Source organism: Vipera ursinii (assembly GCF_947247035.1).
Source record: "Vipera ursinii genome assembly, chromosome: 2".
Taxonomy (NCBI): Eukaryota; Metazoa; Chordata; class Lepidosauria; order Squamata; family Viperidae; genus Vipera; species Vipera ursinii.
The window spans coordinates 228,474,887-228,498,159 of NC_139513.1; the positions used below are offsets into that span (position 1 = coordinate 228,474,887).

A 23,273-nucleotide genomic window follows, 5' to 3' on the forward strand; every position below is an offset into this window, starting at 1 on the left:
TATATACATTGAGTTCCACTGACACAGTAGCAGATTTGAAAGTATTGGATATACACTAGTGGCCAGAATTGTGGAAACCGTTTGGGAAAAGTGTATTTTTGAGGTTTGATGGCTAATAACACCACTTTTTTTAATAGTACCATAAAATTATATATCAATGGAAAGATAATTTAATCAAGAATGTAATGCAACAAAGTTTGTTCAATTATCTGTAGTGTATTCTATGAAAAGTTATAGCTAAAAAACCAGAACAAGGATGCACAACTTGCTTAGGTTGATATCAGGTAGCTTTCCTTCATCTGATTGTAGCCAATGAGGATGAGTGTTTAGAGAACCAATCAGGTGTCATCTTATTTTGGCAATAAGCCAATCAGATCACAGTAGGATTTAGTTATTGATGTCATGTATTGAAGCTGAGAGGATGACATTTGTCAGTGTGTTATGTGATCGCTATCAAGTTGGTTGGGTTTTTTTGTGTTTTTTCATTTAGTGAGCTTGTAAAACGTAATAAAATTAAAGTAATGATGCAAAGAGTTGACTAGTTGCCCAAAAAGCGATGTAAAATAGTATTATTAAGTGAACAAGGCTAGCGTTACAAAGAAATTAGAAAAAAAAATGGTGGAAATTTAACCAAAGGTGGCATTTTTCCCAAAATAGTTCCCACAATTTTGGCCACTACTGTACTGTAAGTTGCATTGCATCAATGCAATGCCTGGTCATGATAGGTTGGGAAATTGCAGTGCTCTTTTTTGTTGTTGTTATTTTTTTTTCTGGATACAAAGCCACTATGATGGCATGGTTTGAATTTCAGGATAGGATCCATAGGAATCCTAGGCAAGAAATTCCTTTTCAGTGCGCTTTATTTATTTATTATTTATTTATTAATTTAATTTGTATACCGCCCTTCTCCCGAAGGACTCAGGGCGGTGAACAGGGCAATAAATACTAAAATACAAAGTACAAAAATTAAGAAGAGATTAAACCATAATGCCCAACAAAACAGATAAATACATAAAAACATAATAAAATCCCAAAACCCATCATACCTAACGGCATTCTTGCACTGATAAAGGGAAGAATACATACACATTCCTCAGCTTCTTGGAAAAATAGTGTAGGAATAGTGGTATGAATGATTGATAATAAATGTAATAAATGACTAAATGAATTCTTAAAAAAACAAATCTACATTTGCAGAGATTGTAAAACTCCATGTTTTTATTATATATCATTCTTCCATGTGCCTAAGAATGGTGATGCTAACTGTATTCATACTGATGGAAGTAATTACCCATTATGCCAAAAGTCTCAACGGTCAAATAATGAATGAAAATATTATCATGAAAGGCTGATTTCAATTGCCATCATAAAAAATAACAAAAAATGACTGCAATTTCCATTATAGTGACGACCATAGTAAACACATGCATTTATATCCCAGGATTATTTGCAATTTTTCCTAAAGTGGATCCCAAAATTAGGTATAGTTCTTCATGCATTATTGAACTTTTTCATATGCAAGTTTAAGTATTTAATACTGATAATTCAGCTAAATTAAGTCAGGTTATACAGGATTGAGAAGAATTTTCTCAGTGCTTAAATATTTTTCTGCTACACTGAAATGTAATAATATTACAAAATTTACTATGTTCTTCTAAATATTGAAACAAAATAAAAATAGCAAGAAATCCAAACCATTGTCCTTAATCCTTATAAATATCCTATTGTCTAAAATGACTTATTTCAGAAAAAAATGGGCTCAGATTATTGTACACTTCATCAACTTCTCAGCATGTTGGATAATGAATGTTTCATTTACATTGCTAATTGACAAGCCATGGTTCCTTCAACCTCTAACCCTTAAGATTTATCACATTATCACCATATGTCAATATAATTGCACTTTAAACAAAAAAGAAAGCTTGCAAAGGAACTTATTAATATAAAAGGTATCAAAAGAATAATACTAAATGTAGATATAAATTCATGAAAGGTCAACATTAACATTTAGCTATTTTTTTAAAAAAAATCTCACATTCTTCAGGAAATATAGGAAATTAAATTAGAATATTGATAAAACTTGAACTGAAATAGAAGAGTTACTTTAATTTTCAAAGAAAGGATGTGTTTCATAAAAGATGAAAGGAGGGGCAGATTTAAGGTAGAAGATGAAAGTCTATGCATATACAGGTGAAACTCAAAAAATTCGAATATTGTGCAAAAGTTCATTTATTTCAGTAATGCAACTTAAAAGGGGAAACTAATATATGTGATAGACTCATTATATGCAAAGCAAGATAGTTCAAGCCGTGATTTGTCATAATTGTGATGATTATGGCGTACAGCTCATAAAAACTCCAAATCCACAATCTCAGAAAATTAGAATATTGTGAAAAGACTGCTGACCTGACAGTTGTGCAGAAAACCATCATTGACACCCTCCATAAGGAGGGAAAGCCTCAAAAGGTAATTGCAAAAGAAGTTGGATGTTTCTAAAGTGCTGTATCAAAGCACATTAATAGAAAGTTATGTTGAAGGGAAAAGTGTGGAAGAAAAAGGTGCACAAGCAGCAGGGATGACCGCAGCCTGGAGAGGATTGTCAAGAAAAGGCCATTCAAAAGTGTTGGGGACTTTCACAAGGAGTGGACTGAAGCTGGAGTCAGTGCATCAAGAGCCACGACATACAGACAGATCCTGGACATGGGCTTCAAAGGTCGTATTCCTCTTGTCAAGCCGCTCCTGAACAACAAACAATGTCAGAAGCGTCTTACCTGGGCTAAAGAAAAACAGACCTGGTCTATTGCTCAGTGGTCCAAAGTCCTCTTTTCTGATGACAGCAACTTTTGCATCTCATTTGGAAACCAAGGACCCAGAGTCTGGAGGAAGAATGGAGAGGCACACACTGCAAGATGCTTGAAGTCCAGTGTGAAGTTTCCACAGTCTGTGTTGATTTGGGGAGCCATGTCATCTGCTGTGCTTCATTAAGTCCAGGGTCAATGTAGCTGTCTACCAGGAGATTTTGGAGCACTTCATGCTTCCTTCCGCAGACGAGCTTTATGGGGATGCTGACTTCATTTTCCAGCAGGACTTGGCACCTGCCCACACTGCCAAAAGCACCAAAACCTGGTTCAATGACAGTGGGATTACTGTGCTTGATTGGCCAGCAAACTCACCTGACCTGAACCCCATAGAGAATCTATGGGGCATTGCCAAGAGAAAGATGAGAGACATGAGACCGAACAATGCAGAAGAGCTGAAGGCCGCTATTGAAGCATCCTGGTCTTCCATAACACCTCAGCAGTGCCACAGGCTGATAGCTTCCATGCCACACCGCATTGAGGCAGTAATTACTGCAAAAGGGGCCCAAACCAAGTACTGAGTACATATGCATGCTTATACTTTTCAGAGGTCTGATATTGTTCTATGTACACTCCTTGTTTTATTGATTGCATATAATATTCTAAATTTCTGAGATTGTGGATTTGGGGTTTTCATGAGCTGTACGCCATACAGTAATCATCATAATTATGACAAATCACGGCTTGAACTATCTTGCTTTGCATGTAATGAGTCTATCTCATATATTAGTTTCCCCTTTTAAGTTGCATTACTGAAATAAATGAACTTTTGCATGATATTCTAATTTTTTGAGTTTCACCTGTAAGTAAAGTTAAGAATTTAAAATATGTGTCTCTGGTGATAATACAGGTGCAACCTCAATACTTAGTTTTAGAGGCCTGAACATCCAAAGTTGAGTATTATCGGGTTTGTCAACATAGGTCTACATTCAATGTTACCACAATAGATGTCTGAGATGCATGAAGAGGGAATAGCAAAATGAGAGGAGTTGACAAAAAGAAACTTGTAGTTTCTTCCTTAGTTTGGGTGCTAATAAATTGAATACTTTGTAATTGACCATATCTACCATTTTAGCCATTTCTGTACACCCAAGCTCCCTATCTTATCAAATTTATGAGAATAGTCCACAACATTTTCTCCATAACATTTGCTGATGTAATAGAACAAGTGGACAGGAAATGGGGGAGAGAATAATTCTGGTTCATACATGCTAATGCACTTATAACGTATTTTATTTTAGGTTTGTGATTCTTTATCTTTCATTAAAAATTACATTCAGCAAGCATAAGAGAGGATTTCTATATTGAACTGATTCTAACTACTGGGTCTATCCTGAACCCAGCTGCTGACAAAGTTAATTTGTACTGTTGCAAAGCAATATCCAATGAGAGAAAAACTTGAAGAAGAGCCGCTGAATCTGGATAGAAAGCTCTTAAGATTAACACAAGAAATCAAGGCTGCATATTGCATTCATGTAGCACATATCCTTGATTCTCAGGTACCCAAAGGGGATTTGTATTCCCACCTCTCAGTCCAACACTGCACTTCACACAAAAAATGCACTTGAGTTACACCAGAGGGGATGTTTACAGCTAGATCTTTAAGGCAGGCCAAAAGAATTGATAATCAAAAATAAGGTCGCAAAAGCATTACATGAATTTCCATTTTCTCTGAAAGAAGAATTTCACATTTAAACCCAGTAGATAGCAACAAATCTATTATGGAAGCACATGCATAGGGAACAACGGAAGCTAGCCTCCACACAGCTATTGCTCATGAGCATCAGTCCAACAAATCTTGACATTGCTAGCATAAAAATATTTCAGGTTAAATGTTGCTATCCCTAGTTACCCAATAGTTTTTGGAACTAGTAAAATATCTCAGTTAGGAATGGGTGTTACAAAACCTATCAATTTACATTTAAAAGCTGCTATTTTTGCTTGAGAAGAACAGAAAGAGAAGAAAAGCTTTTAACAACATAGATCAAACTGTGCATTTGATGATATGAGTTAGATATATGCATATTTCAGTTGTCCATTTCCAGCTGCTTTGTGGCATCAAACTTTTTTTTATGTTAACTGATCACATTATTATCACATTTAGAGAAGAGTAATGGCATAGAGTGTTGATACATCATTGGCAGCAGAGTGCTATTTGAAACATGTTTAGTCTTTGCATTTCTAATAGTAGGCCAGAGATGCACAAATTTTAGCATTAAGCTGATGTTTCCTGATATAAAATGATTTAGCACAATAAATGAATATACTGTACTGTAAGTTCCATAGAAAATGCCTTGTGCCATGAAGAAAGATTAAGAGAGTAATCTCCTCTCAATAGCTAAAATGGCCCAAATTTTGTTTTGATATTACTCCACCATGCATAATATTTTGAAATAGCATCAAGGGCAACAAATGCGACTTTTAAAATATAATAAAAATATAAAACTTTAGTGAGGTTCTACTGAGCCTTAAACAAAAACCCTGAGGGATAAAACTTTAAATCAGCTCAGCAAGCAGGCATATTGGCTAGAAATATTAACTGATTAGATCAGATATGGAAGAACAGAACAGAACAGAACAACAGAACAGAACAGAACAGAATAGAATAGAATAGAATTTCAGTTCCCTGGAAAAGACATAAGTAATGACAAGTCTTCAAGAGCCTCATATATAAATTTTTTAACTGCAAGGCTCAACTATTAAATGCTACAATGGCAGCATCTGACATTCACAGAGAAGATCCAGTAATTAGGATTGTATGTGCCTAAGGATGAAAGCATGTGGGAGAGAAGTGACCCAGAACTGGAGTTTAGAAAAGGCAAAGTTTTTATTATCAATAGCTTCTGTGAATTTAGTTACAGAGCATATGTAAGGACTAATAGTGCATTTACTGATGAAAAGGCCTCAGTCTTTCTGCTAGGCAATCTGGGGATGTTAAATACGTAGTTTTCAGCTACCTGAGACCACATTAATTCCAAAGAAAGATGTGATGCTAACTCTTACCGTATAAACCCCTAAAAGGGATTCCTGCTGAAATGTGCAAATCAGATCCAGCCTCTCCCTATTATGAACCCTTTTTATGTATGACCCTAATATAAAAAGCTAGTTATTATGGTATATACATAAGGAATAGAATTAGATCAGTAAATGTATGCTCAGGAGAAACAGCAGCCAAAAAAGGAAAGAGTCAGCAAGGATCCATAGCAATGGAAGAAATACATGCTATATAGACCTGTTTACTATAACATGGTAGCAACAATAAGAAAAAAAAGAGGAATAGAAACCTTTAACTCTTTTGGTTCAGGTAGTAATTTCTGCAGTCTGCTTCCAGCAAGTCTGATCCCCAGAACAGAAATGGCATGCCAGAAAATCTAACTTTTACTTTCTTTTCCAACGTATGATGGACCAAAAAATCAATAGGTTAATTTTTTATTGGAAATATTGGAGTGATGCAGTTTGGTCATCTTAGCTTCACATTACACGGAATCATTATGAACATAAAATATATTCATGTACTCAAGCAGTAAACATTGGCATCCTGCCTTGTTATGAAGTTCATTGCCTTGAACCCTAGTGCTGTCTGCATCTAGTGTACCTAACAGCTGCCAAAAAAGGCATCACAGTGCTAGGCTGCATTAACAGAGGGATAGAATCCAGAATACGTGAAGTACTAATACCACTTTACAATGCCTTGGTAAGGCCACACTTGGAATACTGCATCCAGTTTTGGTCACCACGATGTAAAAAAGATGTTGAGACTCTAGAAAGGGTACAGAGAAGAGCAACAATGATGATTATATAAAACATATAAGGAACGGTTGCTGGAATTGGGTATGTCTAGTTTAATGAAGAAAAGGACGAGTGGGGACATGACAGCAGTGTTCCAATATCTCAGGGGCTGACACAAACAAGAGGGAGTCAAGCTATTCTCCAAAGCAGGACAAGAAGCAATGGATGGAAAGTAGTCAAGGAGAGAAGCAACCTAGAACTAAGGAGAAACTTCCTGACAGTTAGAAAAATTAACCAGTGGAACAACCTGCCTCCAGAGGTGGTGAATGCTCCAACACTGGAGGTTTTTAAGAAGAGACTGGACAGCCATTTGCCTGAAATGGTATAGGGTTTCCTGCCTGGGCAGGGGGTTGGACTAGATGACCTCCAAAGTCCCTTCCAACTTTATGATTATTATTTATTATTATTATTACTATTGTTTATGAATCTCAATCATTCATGCCCTGGCTGTTCCCAAATGTGCTTTTTTTCACCCCAAAAGGCAACTGGACTTCCTTGGGGTTTTTTTTTCCTTTGAAAACATTTTGTTTCTCATTTAAGAAGCTTCTTACATTCCCCACCAGTTAGAACTGAAGAAGTAGCCTGGACAAGAAGTGAAACACTTTCAAAGAAAAAAAAGTCCCAAGAAAGTCCAGTTGCCTTTAAACAACAAAAAAAGCACCTTTGGAACTTTTATCTTGATGGATAGAAACGGAGAACACAACACATGACCCTGTGAAGTCCTTGCATGAAGAATGGAATAAAACTACAAGAAGTGTGTATGTGCTTATATACAGAAGCACAATAACAAAATTCTCCCTCCCAAAATGTTGCCTGACTTCCTACAGAGTTTGGGAGGAATGGAAGCCAGGCAGCTGGTAAGCTTGTACAAATCATAGAGCCATTACATAATCTGAGAAAAATCAATAGACAGGGATGGTGAGAAAATCCACCCTCAGGACAAATAACATAATTCCATGGTAGATGTCTACACGTAGAGTGGATATTTTAGTCAGAGGCATTTTTGTCAAAATCATGTAAATATAAGAGGGAGGGCCACTACATTGCCATGCCACTACTTTGCCATTTGCCCTCCCAACGATGCCCATGATTTCTATGCTGATTTTTCTTTTTATATGGATTTCCAAAGAATCTCCACCCACCCCCAAACAACATGCATCACGTAGAACCATTATTTGTTTAACCATGCTTTATCATATAAACCAAAGTTAGTTATGTAGGCATATGTTAAGCTATAAAACATGGTTTATAATTACGGTACAATGACTAGGTTCAAAAGCAATGACTAGTAAGATGGCTAAGCTGGCTAAATTCCTGGTTATCTATCACTTTTATGTATGGGCAAAGCAAAGAAGTATCACTTTATTGTATGAACAAATGGATGTTTCACGTCCATTTTAGTAATTATTTAAATTGGAAACAGATGATTATGAAAATGTCCAGACTCTGTCTCAGAAAGCATCACATTTTTAAGCCTATGCAGATGTGGTATTTATCATTATACAGTAGATGTGGGTTTTAATTTGACCTAGAGCATCAACAATATCACAGCTACCATCCTCCATAGTGGTACACAGGTTTAAACAATAGCCTCGTGAACAGAAGGTATTTCATAATGGATCTCTGCCTGCCCCATTTATTCTTAGAAGGTGATTACTTAACTAGGAATACATATGACAGGACAAAATCAAAGTATACTTCCTGCTGTACTACAGATGCATCACAATATCACCTATAGGCAAAAATTATCTGATACTTGAAAATAAACTTAATCTATTTATGAGTAGAATATTTTCAAGATCCAAAAACATGATATATGTTCTTTTATAAAGAATGCAATTAAAATAATATCTATATACACACTGCAAATGTAGTACAGATAACACATTCATTTAAGCCCATTTATGCACATTAGTAACACACCATGTGGCAGAAAGACTAGGACTACAAGAAGACCCCTTGGCGATTTATTTTATATGAAATCCCTAATGGCCTCTCCTTATCTTTGCAAAAATATGCACAGAAGTCCAGACTATGCAACCATTGAAGTGAATGGTTATTTATTTGCTAAACGAAAACTCTATGTTTAATGTTCCTTAGACATAAGGTAGTCTGCAAAAGTCACATTCCTACAGCTCCATACATCATTTATTTTTTGTATCCTATATCTTTGTAAGAAGCATCGGGAGAATTTTTTTTTACAAAGTCTGAAATTTATTTCATGTGTCATTACTAAAATATTAAAGAGTACCTTACTTTTATTGGATTTTCTCAATCGAAATCTAATTTCTATAATCAGCCTGAATGAAGTCCATAAAGTAGCGTTAAGACTTTGTACAATTTGGATTTAATTAAAACTCTTTGGCATGACTTTAACTGGGCAAAAGGGTATATCATAGGGCAATAACTGTTGAACCAAGGTATCTCAAATGGGCTAATTTACAGAATACATCCAAAATTCAGAACCCATGACTTGAAATTTGCAAAACATTTTAGGACATAAAACATATAAAACATTTTAGTACATAATACAAAATATTACATATAATATTTCATGTGGCCATCTCCTGATTTTTGATTCAACATGAACTATTTTCAAGGCAGATACATCTCTGAATTTTTAAGAACACTTTCAATGAAGGCACTGGAAAAGGCAATATATTAGAAGCTCTGCCATTGTTGAAAGCATTGAGGAATCTAGTCAATGGATCACAAGTTGTGTCTAGCTGTGATCTAATACAAGGCTTCTCATGTGATCAAAACTAAAAAATTAACTCTTCTTATGTCCAGCTCAACTTCTGGTGATTTTATGTTCATAACAATTTTCTTGGTAGCAATTATCTTCTGCAGTGGTACTCAAGAACAGTTTTCCACTAGAGATTTACACTTCTACTTTTCAAAACATCCCATCAACATTAAATAGATATATTTGACAAATTTATATTTTGTAATGTTTCTCCCCCCCCCTCCCACACACACCCAAAATTTAAATTTAAAGCCAAGCAGAATGGCAGATATCAACGCTGCGGTTCAATCTATAATGCTTAGCAACATGCCCAATAACAAATAATTTTAAATTCCAAAGAAATAAATATGCCAATCACAGTATGTGGTACATATCTCTTAACCATGTAGCAGATACCATTATGATAAATATGTATGCAAAAATAATCAATCACTGATATCATGCATTTCTTTAATGAGAAAATTAGAAAAGCTGAAAATACTATATTATCTGGGTGAACACATAATCTTTTTCTTTTTTTCCAAACAATACTTAATCCATGTTTCCAATTATTTTTAAGCAACTATATTATGGTTACGTTGGCTCATTGATACCCATACCTTTCTCTACTTAGTTGCCTTATAGAACATGTCCCCAACAATTGAAGAATTATCTTGGTATAATGGCAGTTGCACTACTACTATAATCCTTCAACCTTGACAGCCATAGATAAGGATAGAGAGACTACAGAGGGTGAGCAATTGTGTATTATAAAATTAAAACCTTGTTTTGCCAATGCTGTTAGCTCTGAAATGTGTGGATTAGTTTTTCTGATTCTTATTACTTTCAAAACATTAATGGAGATAATAGAAGTTAATCTGGGACTTCTTACATGGAAACATGTAGTGAGCCATGTCTCTTTGTAAGATTAGGGTTGGGATGCCCTTCTTTCATTACTATCTTGCTATATGTAGGTAGACATACACAACAGAAAGAATGTTAATAAGATGATAAATTCCAGTTATAAGTCACCCCCTATGGCAATGCTTCCCAAACCTAGGTAAACTACCCCAAATTGGATTAAACTGATTTTTCTTTGGGTAAAGATGCATGAACCCATTATCTAATTTCTACACAGATGTTAAAGAAGGACTTTCTGATAAGTGGTTTTGGATAACGAAGGCAAATGTTTAGGAATCACTGCTCTATGGATTTAGTTAGGATATGCACCTACCCTGACTGCTCTATAGAAGGTCAGATCCTGAAGTTGGAACTCACTTTGGCCACCTTATGAGAAGGAAGGACGCACTGGAGAAGAGCCTAATGCTGGGAAAGGTTGAGGGCAAGAGAAGAAGGGGACGACAGAGAATGAGGTGGCTGGATGGAGTCACTGAAGCAGTAGGCGTGAGCCTAAATGGACTCCAGAAGATGGTAGAGGACAGGAAGGCCTGGAGGAATGTTGTCCATGGGGTTGCGATGGGTCGGACATGACTTCGCAACAAACAACAACAACAATGCACCTACCAGGCCTTAAGAGGCTTTCTGCAATCTAGGGTCTATGGTTTAGATAGAATGATTCAGACCTTGTGTTGTTTGAGGATTGTTTGAGAATATATTTCAAATGTTCGCATTGGAAAAAGTTATTCTAGAATATTAGCAACACAAATTAAGTCAAAAGAAATCTATCAACAGTTTTAAAAATCCATATAGCAATAAAATATATATATAAGAATTACTCTTCAGGTAATTTCAGGTAAAAGCCTCCATTTTCATTTTTCCTTACCTCTAAATTGATATATATGGTACTAACTGCTACTTTTATTTCTCCATCTGACACCTCTTTGAGATCCTTGACCAAAGCTTCCTCAATCCTCAGCTCTGTGGAACAGATAGAAAATTATTCACTTTTGCTTAAAATCATTTTTGTTAAGTATATGTTTGTCTGTGTGTACACACACATACACAAGAGAAGGAGTAAGATTTGTAATTTTCTTCCAAGAAAACATGATAATTCAAAAGCCCTTTGATATCAACAATATTCATCTATGCTTGATCAATCTCAGATAAAACTAGATGACCAAAAGTATCTATCAATGCACACATAATAGGAATCTGTTGGAATATATTTCCTTTCAAGTCAAGAACAATTTCTGTAATATAAGGATTCTGATACAGAGGAATGAAGGAGGGGCAGCAAACTTCATATTTACTCTTTTAATCAGATCATATTTATTGTTTAATCTTTTACTCAGACCTGTTTTCATGTAGAGATTCAGTGAATAGCAACCCACTGCAGAGAGAACTGCAGTAGCATTAGGGTGTACAGAGAAGATGGAGTCCATATTGTGTTTGCATTTCAGGACTTTGAGACCTGGCTTTCAATATATGAAATATTTGATCTACTGTATATCTATATCTATACCAACTTCCAGATATTTTCCCAAAGTATTATCTTCTGGCCCATATAGTGGAAATATTTTGATGCAATAAAAAAACATAAGCTCTCTTCTAAGCATTTTCAGAATTGCTGGTTCAAAATGACTGGTACCGAGCCAACATAAAGTAAGCCAAATATTATTATTATTATTATTTATTGAATTTCTATACCGCCCTTCTCCCGAAGGACTCAGGGCTGTGTACAGGGCAGTTAAAATACAACATACAAAAGTTAAAAGTAAAATTAAATTAATTTAGCCCTAACAATAAATAGTTAAAAATACCCCCAAACCCTTAGTCCAGGCCGGCCTGTTCAAATAAGCAGGTTTTCAGGTCACGGCAGAAAGAGCGAAGGTCGGGAGCCATCCGGAGCTCAACAGGCAGTTGATTCCAAAGGGCTGGTGCGCCCACAGAGAATGCTCTCCCCCTGGGGGCCGCCAGCCGGCACTCTCTGACTGATGGCACCCTGAGAAGGCCCTCTCTGTGGGAGCGCACAGGACGAAGGGAATTTGACGCCAGCAGCAGGTGCTCCCGTAAGTAATCCGGACCCATGCCATTTAGGGCTTTATAGGTCATCACCAGCACCTTGAATCTCATGGAGACATATTTCGCATCTTGTGTTGTTTAGATTATAGCCAGAATTTAGACTAGGAACTAAACCAGCAATTACTACTCATTATTCTAATAAATAATGTATTTAGTAAGAAAGTGTCAGACAGCTCAAATAAAGAATAAAGGGAAAAATTAAGGCAGTGGTGTACCATCAACATGTAGCTGTGCCTCCTGAAGGAAGATGATAATGTCTTTTCGGGGTGAAAGTTCTGGGAATTTCTCCTCCAAACATGACAGAACCTCTTCCTGTTCTTCAGGAACCTTGAGGGCATCTTCGTCCATGATTTTTGAGAGAATGCTCCCTGAAGTTTTTTTTAAAAAAGAAATTAGTTCATTAAAAAAGGCAACTATTACAATTAACTTATTAAATCATGTAAATGATTATTAAAGAAATAGCTATCATTTGTTTTCATTCTTTATTATTCCCAGTAGTGTCTGTCACATTTCTTCACATTAAATGTTTATCTTTTTTTTAAATATCTTTTTCCTACAAATGATCTTCTTACCACAAAGAAATCATTTGCTTTTAATCTGGAAAAATGTATCTTCACAGTCCAGGGAATACAGGTACCCCTCAACTTACGACCACAATTGAGCCCAAAATTTCTTTGGCTAAGTGAGAGATTGGTTAAGTGAGTTTTGCCCCACTTTATGACCTTTCTTGCCACAGTTGTTAAGTGAATCTCTGAAGTTGTTAAGTTAGTAACATAGTTGTTAGGTGAATCTGGCTTCCCCATTGACTTTGTTTGTCGGAAGGTTGCAAAAGGGGATCACATGATCCTGGGACAATGCAACTGTCGTAAATACCTGCCAGTTGCCAAGCATCTAAATTTTGATCACGTGACCATGGGGAAGCTGCAATAGTTGTAAGTGTGAAAAACGAACATAAGTAACTTTTTTCAGTGCTGTTGTAACTTTGAATAATCACTAAATGAATGGTTGTAAGTCAAGGACTATCTGTGCTACGATTAGCATTATGTGATACCAGTAATTGAGAAGTTTTCCCTCAAACAGAAATGTCTTTATGCTTCTTGTTAGCCTGTCAGACAAACTATTGCCTAATTTAAAAATATAGCTAGTAATATAAAAATATCTATACGTGCCTGAAAGGGATTGCTTGATAACATTATAATACTGTACCAGTGCTGAGCTATGCAGAAAAATAAAGGGGAAAAAATCCTTAAAGCTACCTAATAATTAGCCTTCCTTCTAAGCGAACTAAGAATTTTTCCCAAAGTGTAATTTCCCCATCTACTGCATAATGTTATTTGTGCAAATAAGAATACAGCAACATATATTAATGGATGATATTAAAAAGCCAAGGGACGTTTCTGAAGGTTAAATACCTGCATTTATGTATTATTTATTTATTAAATTTGTTGGCTGCTCAGCTCCAGAATGTCTCTAAATGGATTAACCTTCGAACTGCTAAGAGCTTTTGCATATTAATTGTTTCAGGTTTTCCACAATACCATCACAAAAGGAGACTTTTCATCATAAGAATATATATGACAGATCAGACTATTTTGCTACCTAGCTCAACAATGTTTCATATCTCCAGACAGCAGTTTCCCTGATAAAACTTTATTTATTTATTTATTTTATCACATTTCACTATTTACTTGTTTTAATTTACAAAGCTTTTGTACTTTGCACACCATCCAGCTGCAAATTTCTGTGGTTTAACTTCTATTCTTGTTTGAAAAAATACATCTCTTAATATTTTCAGGATACACTATAGATATATGTATATACATTAGTGTAGCTTGAAAGAATGAAGAAATGAATGAACGAACGAACTAGGAATTGTTTACATACATGATCAGTTCTGTAGTGAAGAATCAAAATTAACCATCCCTCATCCCTGTTCAAAACAACTGCTATTTTCCATGTAGTGGGAAACCAACAATACTGTACAAAAAAGTGTTTTGTAAACTACTTAAAGATTCAAAACGGCAGTAGTCCATACTTTTGCTATATCCAAGGACAATTTGAGGCCATTTTAATGTTGAAATCTTTTCAATCCATATCCACCTACTTCCAGCAAACTAATAATCTTCCACTGATCTATATAGCTCTGCCTCTGTCAATTACTTTTTTTTCCAAAAATAGTATAATAGTGTAATTTCAGTATAGATGTCCCATGTCATGTCTAGTTTGATTGTCAGGCAACACTCAACACATTTGGAGGACATCAAGTTGCAGAATACCTTGTAAGAAATAATCACCATTTGAAACCTTACCATAATCATTAGAAACAAATGCAGGTCGTGGAAAATTGTAAGTACTCCAAAAAGAAAACCACAATCAACACCATCAGAAATTGCACCTTCTGAAGTTACTAAACCATTATAAAATTTAGTTGAACACTGGATCGATTGCAGTGCTTTCGCTTTGCTGTGTCTAATAATATGTATGATATTGGCCAGATTTTTGAATGATGCAATAGTGGTCATAAATTACAATGGTTTCATATCAACTGGTCTCTAAGTAATTACAAATATAAAGAAGTCTGAAAGGCTGTGGTTATCATTGTTTATAAATGAACATTGATGTCCAAAATGGCTTTAGATAGCTTAAACTATCTTACAAATCAAAAGGCCAAAATTATCCAACTCCCTCTACTGGATAATGTTCTCACAAATAAGTTAAGAAAAAAGAAAAAATAGATAATATCACATAGTTTAAACTATCATATTCATATTACCAAGTAAAACAACAAGGGCTCATTACTTTAGAATTAAAAGCTGGCAAGAATATCCACACTGATTTGTGAGCTTAACTGTACATAATAAAGAAGATAAAGAAAACTGTGCTTCAATACAGCCATGGTACCATGATTTAATTAATTTTATTTTAATTTATTACTTGTCAACACAATGTAATTCTGTTATTGATAGTGAATTGAGCAATAATTGCACACCAGCTTTTGCTAACTAAGTTTAGAATATCAATTAAGGTGAGATATAAATTCTTGGGCTAGGTGACTTTGTACCATCAGGTAGCAGAGAGGATGCAAAAAAGCATCCAAACTCACTTGTTCTACTTTTCTCTTACTTAACCAGCCAGATGGAACCAGTTTGATCACACCAACCAAGTTGTACTAACCCAAGTGCAACTTCTTAGAGCAACTTATATAAGCCCCAAAGCAATAGCTGAAAGACTTTTCTGCTTCCCTCCCCCCCCATCAATCGTATTTCAGGACTGAGTGGCTCTGGATTTGGGGGCTTTCCGTTCCTGGTACTATATCATCTTTGATTCTGGATGGGGATGCACGGCCCCAGTATAATCCTGTTATGCAACTTGGGAGTTCTTCTCAAGTCAAGCGTCCTGCTCAAAGAGCAGGTAGCAGTCGTACCAGGGAGGACTTTGCATAGCCTTATGTAGCATTGGGACGCGGTGGCTCAGTGGGTTGGGAAGCTGAGCTTGTCGATCAGAAGGTCGGCAGTTTGGCGGGTCAAATCCCGAGTGCCACATAACAGAGTGAGCGCCTGTTACTTGTCCCGGCTTCTGCCAACGTAGCAGTTCGAAAGCATGTAAAAATGCAAGTAGAAAAATAGGGACCACTACAGTGGGAAGGTAACAGCGTTCCATGCGCCTTTGGCATCTAGTCATGCCGGCCACATGACCATGGAGACGTCCTCGGACAAGCGCTGGCTCTTCAGCTTTGAAATGGAGATGAGCACCGGCCCCTAGAGTCGGAAACGACTAGCACGCATGTGCAGGGGAACCTTTACCTTTACCTTATGTAGCATCAGTTGTGCCGATTCCTAGATTGGGAATCTTTGCTCACAGTCACTCATTCCCTGGTCATCTTCCAGGATATGAGTGGGGACTATTGTAATATACTCTACATGGGTCAGCCCTTGAAAAGTATCCAGAAGCGGGGGCGGAGCCAACTGTCAGAGCGGGCGGCTGTGTGAACGGAGCTCTCTCCTCGCACAACCTCTCACCCAGTGTTCGCGGGGGCTTTTCGGAGCTTCAGGAGGTCCTGTACATATATGATGTACATATATACATGTATATATATATATATTTAAACATTGTAGACAAAAAGGTTTGTCAGCTCGCTGGTACTGTGTCCAATGTTTTTAAATAATAAATTTAATAAAAAATTTAAAAAAATAAAAAAAAAAAAGAAAAGTTTTATTGGAAACTGTTTGGTTTACTTATACAGTGTTTGCATTTTTATGTAAATTAATAATAATAATAATAATAATAATAATAATAATACCGTAATAATAATAATAATAATAGCATCCTTTAAATCCTTGCTGCAGAGATAGCAACTGTAAACTTTGCAATACTCTCAATGACTATGTTTTCAATATTTTCTTTTTACACTGTCCCTCTGTGAGGGAAATAATTTTAAATTTTGATTAATGAATAAAAAATAATCCCAGTGCCATAAATTTAAATGAAGAAACAATTTCAACAAAATGGGGAAAATACCCCAAATTTAGAAAGCATTGTTATTGAACTACCAATATTCATCCATAGTAAAGGCTAACAAATTTTAGGCTATCCATGATTGCACTCCTGTAATTACACTAATGAAACAATTGTCTACATAGCAACTGTAGTTCCTGAGATAGGTAACTCGACTACTTTTATATTAATGTGAGTTGGAATTCTTATTTCAAGAGTAGTGTCTGAAGGTAAATAAGAAAATCTGCTTGAGTGTTTTCTACTAGAGGTAATCTGGTCCCAAACATGTCCCTAACACAATTCACACCAGAGATGAATGTAAATGAGGTGGGCAGCTGAAAACTGGGTAAAAAACCAGCCAGATTTTCAGCAGTGACACTCACAATTCTTGCTGTGATAGCCATCTTCTATCTGAAGACACCAGTTTATTTTCAGTGGAAAAGTTTTATTGGGGGGGGCGGAGCCAACTGTCAGAGCGGGCGGCTGTGTGAACGGAGCTCTCTCCTCGCACAACCTCTCACCCAGTGTTCGCGGGGGCTTTTCGGAGCTTCAGGAGGTCCTGTAGGGACATCCGAAGTTGCAGGCAGCCCGGAGAACCTTCATGAGCGGCAGTTCGTGTTGAAGATCCGGAGAAAGTCTGATGCGAGCGAACCGGGGAGAAGGAGGCCAGTAATGGCCGACATGAAGATCTGACAGAGGGACGGAGCTAGCACGTAAGCAGCGGGACAACGGTAGAGCGGAGCTGACGGAGAGTGTATCCGAATATTAAATAGGAAGCGCTTGTGAAAGAGGTACTGGTTCGAAGTGGGAGCCTCACGGAGAGGGAATAAGCGGCGATAGAAGTCTTGAGGGAGGCGTTTGGCAAAAACAGCAAGGGAAAGAAAGCCGAAGACTATATGACTGTATTCTAGCTGGAGAAAAGCTACAACAAGTCAAAGTCTGAGCTTTGGAGCCTTAGAGACTGAACTCTGGATTGTCGGGCGTGGAAAGCGATCAGCTTGGTCTAGTCTGGTCTATCCTGGTAAATTTTGAATTTGTGAACTTTTGAAACTTTTGAAATTCTACTCTACTTGTCACGGGCGGCCATTTGATATAGCAATTTAGTAACTGGAGGTTTGTTTAGTGGGACACCTACTGGTCTTTGACAGCAGAGGAAGACGGAAAAGGTGCCAATTTCTGCGCCGGAAACGGGGGGGGGGAAAAAAGAAGAAGAACGTGACTTTGATTATATTCATACTATAGAATTTTATTATATAAATTGCTTAGTTGGTAATAAGTATCTGGTGGTAACTGTTTTATATATCTTTTGTCATAGAGTTAAAAGGTTTATATAAGACTCAGGGTATTATACATTGATAAAACGCTGTTAAAATTGGGGAAACATGACAAGTATCTCGGGAGCAACTAAGCCTAGCGCTGGCAAAAAGGCAGCAGCACAGGGACAGGGGATGTCCTCAAGTCCCTCCAATCAGAAATCTATAGAGGATATGCTGCAAAGGGAAAGATCTAACTCGAATTCCTTTAAAGATTTACATGCCCTTTTGCAAAACCTACACGAGGCAATGGCCAAAAACCACGAGGAGATGAAGAGAGAAATAGGCCAAATAAGAAACGACACTGGTGAATTAAAGGGGAAAATCCAAGCGATAGATGATAAATTTGAAGGGATTCAACAGCAATTAGTCAAAAATGAACAAAGACTTCAAGATATGGAAGCTAGAATGGAAAAAGAGGAAAAGAGAGTAGATGATTTAAATGAAACACTCCTTCAGGCTAATAAGGAATTAGAAACAACAGTCATTTTTCTGGAAGCAGAAAAGGCTGCTCATTATCTACGCTTCCAGAACGTTCAAGAAAAAAGAGGGGAAGATCTGTTGGTCATGATGGCAGAACTGATGGCAAAGGCACTCGGTGTAGGGAAGGAGGAAATGCTGGCGGAAATTGATGAAACATACAGGGTCCAAACTAATTATGCGAGAAGGCACAACCTCCCAAAAGAAGTACATGTAAGGTTAGTTAAAAAATCAATTCGGGATGAGCTTCTGCATAGATCTAGAGAGGAACCATTAGAATTTCGGGGCCAACCAATCACCATCCTTAAACAGATACCTAAAAGGATGAGGGATCTGAGACGCGGCTATCAATTCTTAACATCCAAACTAATAAGAGAAAATGTAAACTTTAGATGGCTAACTCCAGAGGGTATTCTTGTTACGTGGCAGGATAGAAGGCATAGACTGGACACGATAGAGAAGGCAGAAGATTTTTACAAACGCCACTTCCATAGCCAAGAGGAAGTAGATTTAGAAGATCAAGATGGAAGGGAGGTAAGAGAAAGAGATACAATACGTGTGGCAATGGATGGGAAGATCTTAGCTACAGAGGATAGAAGGAACAAATCCGGTGAGTTAACAGAGAAACATGGAACTAGAGACAAGGAAGAGAGAGAGCCCCGAATCACGAGATCCACAAAAACCAGAAATAAGTAAGATGAAGGGAGGTGAGTGTAGTATTATGTCTGTGAATATTAATGGATTGAATTCGCCAGTGAAAAGGCGGAAATTTTTTAATAGGCTTATTCACCAACAATTGGATATCGTGGCAATACAAGAAGTCCATATAAAGGAACAACAAAAATATTTGTTAGTACAACCAAAAATAGGGAACCTATTCGTTTCCTTAGACCGACACAAGAAAAAGAGAGGAGTGGCACTATATGTAAACCCAAAATTGACTGCAAAACTAATTTATAACGATAAAGAGGGTAGAATACTGATAGTCGAGGTTATAATAAATCACAGGAAGGTCATGATGGTAGAGATATATGCCCCAAACCATAACCAAGAACAATTTTTCAAAACACTTCACAATAAGATATGTAGCATTGATTATGAGGAGATTTGTTTAATAGGAGATTTTAATGCTATCCTAGATATAAATTTGGATTATATGGGAAAGACGCTTAGGAAAAAGAAGAGAAGAACTCTACCGAGATCTTTTCTTAACTTGGCTGAGGAACTAAATATCCAAGATGTCTGGAGGGAAAAAAATCGTAAGGCTAGACAATATACATATTACTCCAACCGACATAACTCATGGTCTAGAATAGACATGGTGTGGATGACGAAAGAAATTAGTTCAGAAATAGATGAGGTACATATAGCGACAGGTACTTGGGCAGATCACAATCCTATTAAACTTATCTGGAAAGGTTCCAAAAAAATATCCAGATGGACGCTTCAAAGAGCAATTTTAAAAGAAGACGAATTCAAATCTAAGATGGAGAGAGAACTAAGTTTTTTCTTTAAGGAAAATAAAGCTATAGACACCTCAGTACAAAACAATTGGGATACAGCTAAGGCTGTGATGAGAGGGGTAGCGAGGGCATATATGGTATATAAAAATAAGGGGAAAAGACAACAACGGGAAAGATTAGAAGAGGAATATAAGAGCTTAGAAGTTACACTCCAACAAGATCCACAAAAAGAGAATATCAAGCAATCTATGGATCTGATTAAACACAAACTTAACATTCTAGACAAAGAGAAATTGGCACAACAATTGAGAAACACGAAACAAAATTTTTTTGAAAATGCAAATAAACCGGGCCGGTGGCTCGCATACAAATTGGGAAAACAAAAGGGGAAAAACTGGATTCACGAACTACGAGATGAGGAAGGGAGAATATTCCACCAGGAGGAAAAAAAAAAAATTATAGCCCAGGAATTTTATGAACGTTTATATAACGAAGATAGCCAGGCAAGTGTGGAGAAAATGGAGGAATATTTTCAAAGAGCCAAACTACCTAAGGTCACAGAAGATACCAGAAATATGTTAAACGAGGAAATTCGACTATCTGAGGTGATAAAAGCTATTAATGCACAAAAGAATAATAAAGCATCGGGACCCGACGGTCTTCCATCAGAGATTTATAAAGAATTACAAAATATCCTAGCTCAACCCCTAGTGGAGGTATTTAACGCAGTATTAGAAGGCGCAAGGACGCCTAAATCTTGGCTAGAGGCAAACATAACCCTTATTCCGAAAGATAACACAGACCATACATTAATCCAAAATTACAGACCCATATCACTTCTTAACTCGGACTACAAGATATTTACATCAATTATAGCGGAACGATTGAAACGATTTCTGAATGATTTCATACACGCAGATCAAAATGGTTTTCTCGCTAAGAGACACACTAAGCACAACATTAGAATAATATTAGATACATTGGAGTACTATGAATTACATAGCGAACAACAGATGGCATTACTTTTCTTAGACGCCCAAAAGGCATTTGACAATGTTAAATGGTCTTTTTTGTGCCAACAGCTTAGCTTTATGAATATGGGTGAAAAATTTATAAATATAATTAGGGCAATTTATGACAATCAGGAAGCAAAAATAATTATTAATGGGGAAGCATCTAGCAAGTTTCAAATTCAAAAGGAAACACGGCAAGGCTGCCCCTTATCACCGTTGCTGTTTATATTGACTCTTGAAGTATTAACGAGAACTATAAGAAACGACCCAAAGATAAAAGGATTAACCATTAAAAAGGAAACCTTTAAATTGCAAGCTTTCGCGGACGATCTAGTTTTTATTATGGAGGATCCATGTCAGACGGGACCAAAGCTATTGGAAGAATTATCTAAATATGGTGAGGTTGCCGGACTGCGAATAAATAGAAATAAGACCAAGATGATTGTTAAAAATATGACCAATAAACAAAAAGGTAATCTGGCCGAAATCACGGATATAGAAATAGTCAAGAAAATAAAATATTTAGGGATTAACATTACGGCTAGATGCACTTCACTCAAAAAGGATAACTATGATAGTGTAGTGAATCAAATAAAAGGTGACCTGGAAAGATGGGGAAACCTAAAACTCTCATTATTGGGAAGAATCGCTGTCATTAAGATGAATATTCTGCCTAAAATCCTGTTTCTGTTTCAGAATATCCCAATTCAACTCGACTCTAAATTTTTTCGAAATTTGGATAAATTATCACTAAATTTTATTTGGCAGGGGAAAAAACCAAGAATTAAATTGAAATATTTACAAGACACGAAGGAAAATGGGGGTTTTGGATTGCCAGACTGGGAATTATATTACCACGCCGCGGCCCTGAGCTGGATTAGAGAATGGGTAATCTTGAGAAATAGAAGACTATTAACTTTAGAGGGTCACGATTTGCAATATGGCTGGCATGCTTTCCTATGGACGGAGAAACAAGGTCTTTTCTCGCATTTTCAAAGACACCGGATCAGGCAAGCGCTACTCAATACTTGGAAAAAAATTAGATCTCACAATTACACCAAAATACCGGTCTGGCTATCCACCCTTGAAGCGATAGTTTACCCAAATCTGTTTGATTTGGGTAACATAATCTCATACAAGGATATTCTGAATGAGGAGGGGGAATTGAAACTTAGGAATGAACTAGAATTACAAGGTATAAAACTCGATTGGTGGGCCTACTTACAAATCCAATCGAGATTTAGGAAGGATAAAAATGAATGGGGGATATACACCTCTGAAACAGCATTGGACAAAATATTATTGGGACCGGACTCTAAACAAATAAGGAATTTTTATAAATTACTTTTGGGATATAAGCTGTTTGAAGAGCAAGTGAAAGACCCCATGTTGATCTGGGCTAACAATTTAGGACATAACATCGACCTAGATACTTGGCAAACAATTTGGGATAGGAATAAAAGGATAACACTGGCCTCATCGTATAAAGAAAATTTATTTAAAATGTTTTACCGATGGCATCTTCCCCCAGCCCGCTTAGCAAAAATGTACACAACAGTATCTCCCAAATGTTGGAAGTGTTCTGAAGAGATAGGCACATACTTCCACACGTGGTGGTCTTGCAGTAAAACACAAAAATTTTGGAGAATGATTTGGATTTGGCTGAAAGAAATATTGAAACAAGATCTGGAGTTTAGTCCAGAACTTTTCTTGTTGGGAATCACGAAAGAGAAATATCCTAAAGATGTGCTATACTTAACGATCCATATTATCACAGCAGCTAGAATATCATTTGCGCAAAAATGGAAAAAGAATGAGATCCCAGGACAAAAAGAGGTTATTAGGAAAATTTGGGATTGCGCTGAAATGGACAGATTAACTTTGGAATTAAAGAATAAAGATCAATCAGACTATTATAGAATTTGGAACAAATTGTATCTTTGGATGGATAAAAAGAAAGGTCTCTATTAGGTTTTACAGACTAGCTCACTGTTTTAAATATTGTGGTATTTCACCGATTTGTAATCTAAGTGTATTTAAGTGTATTTTTGATGTACATATATACATGTATATATATATATATTTAAACATTGTAGACAAAAAGGTTTGTCAGCTCGCTGGTACTGTGTCCAATGTTTTTAAATAATAAATTTAAT

The 23,273-nt window shown here is 36.5% G+C and overlaps 1 protein-coding gene across 1 annotated transcript in view; it reads right to left on the bottom strand.

Moving 5' to 3' along the window:
- The window catches only part of PRUNE2 (prune homolog 2 with BCH domain), a gene marked incomplete at both ends in the record, with an annotated part of 127,073 nt that overhangs the window by 72,610 nt on the left and 31,190 nt on the right, over positions 1 to 23,273 (bottom strand). Inside the window, 2 exons of the mRNA XM_083354623.1 lie at positions 11,156 to 11,250; positions 12,570 to 12,722. Of these exons, the coding sequence (XP_083210749.1) occupies positions 11,156 to 11,250; positions 12,570 to 12,722 (248 nt within the window). The remainder of the gene's footprint in view (positions 1 to 11,155; positions 11,251 to 12,569; positions 12,723 to 23,273) is intronic.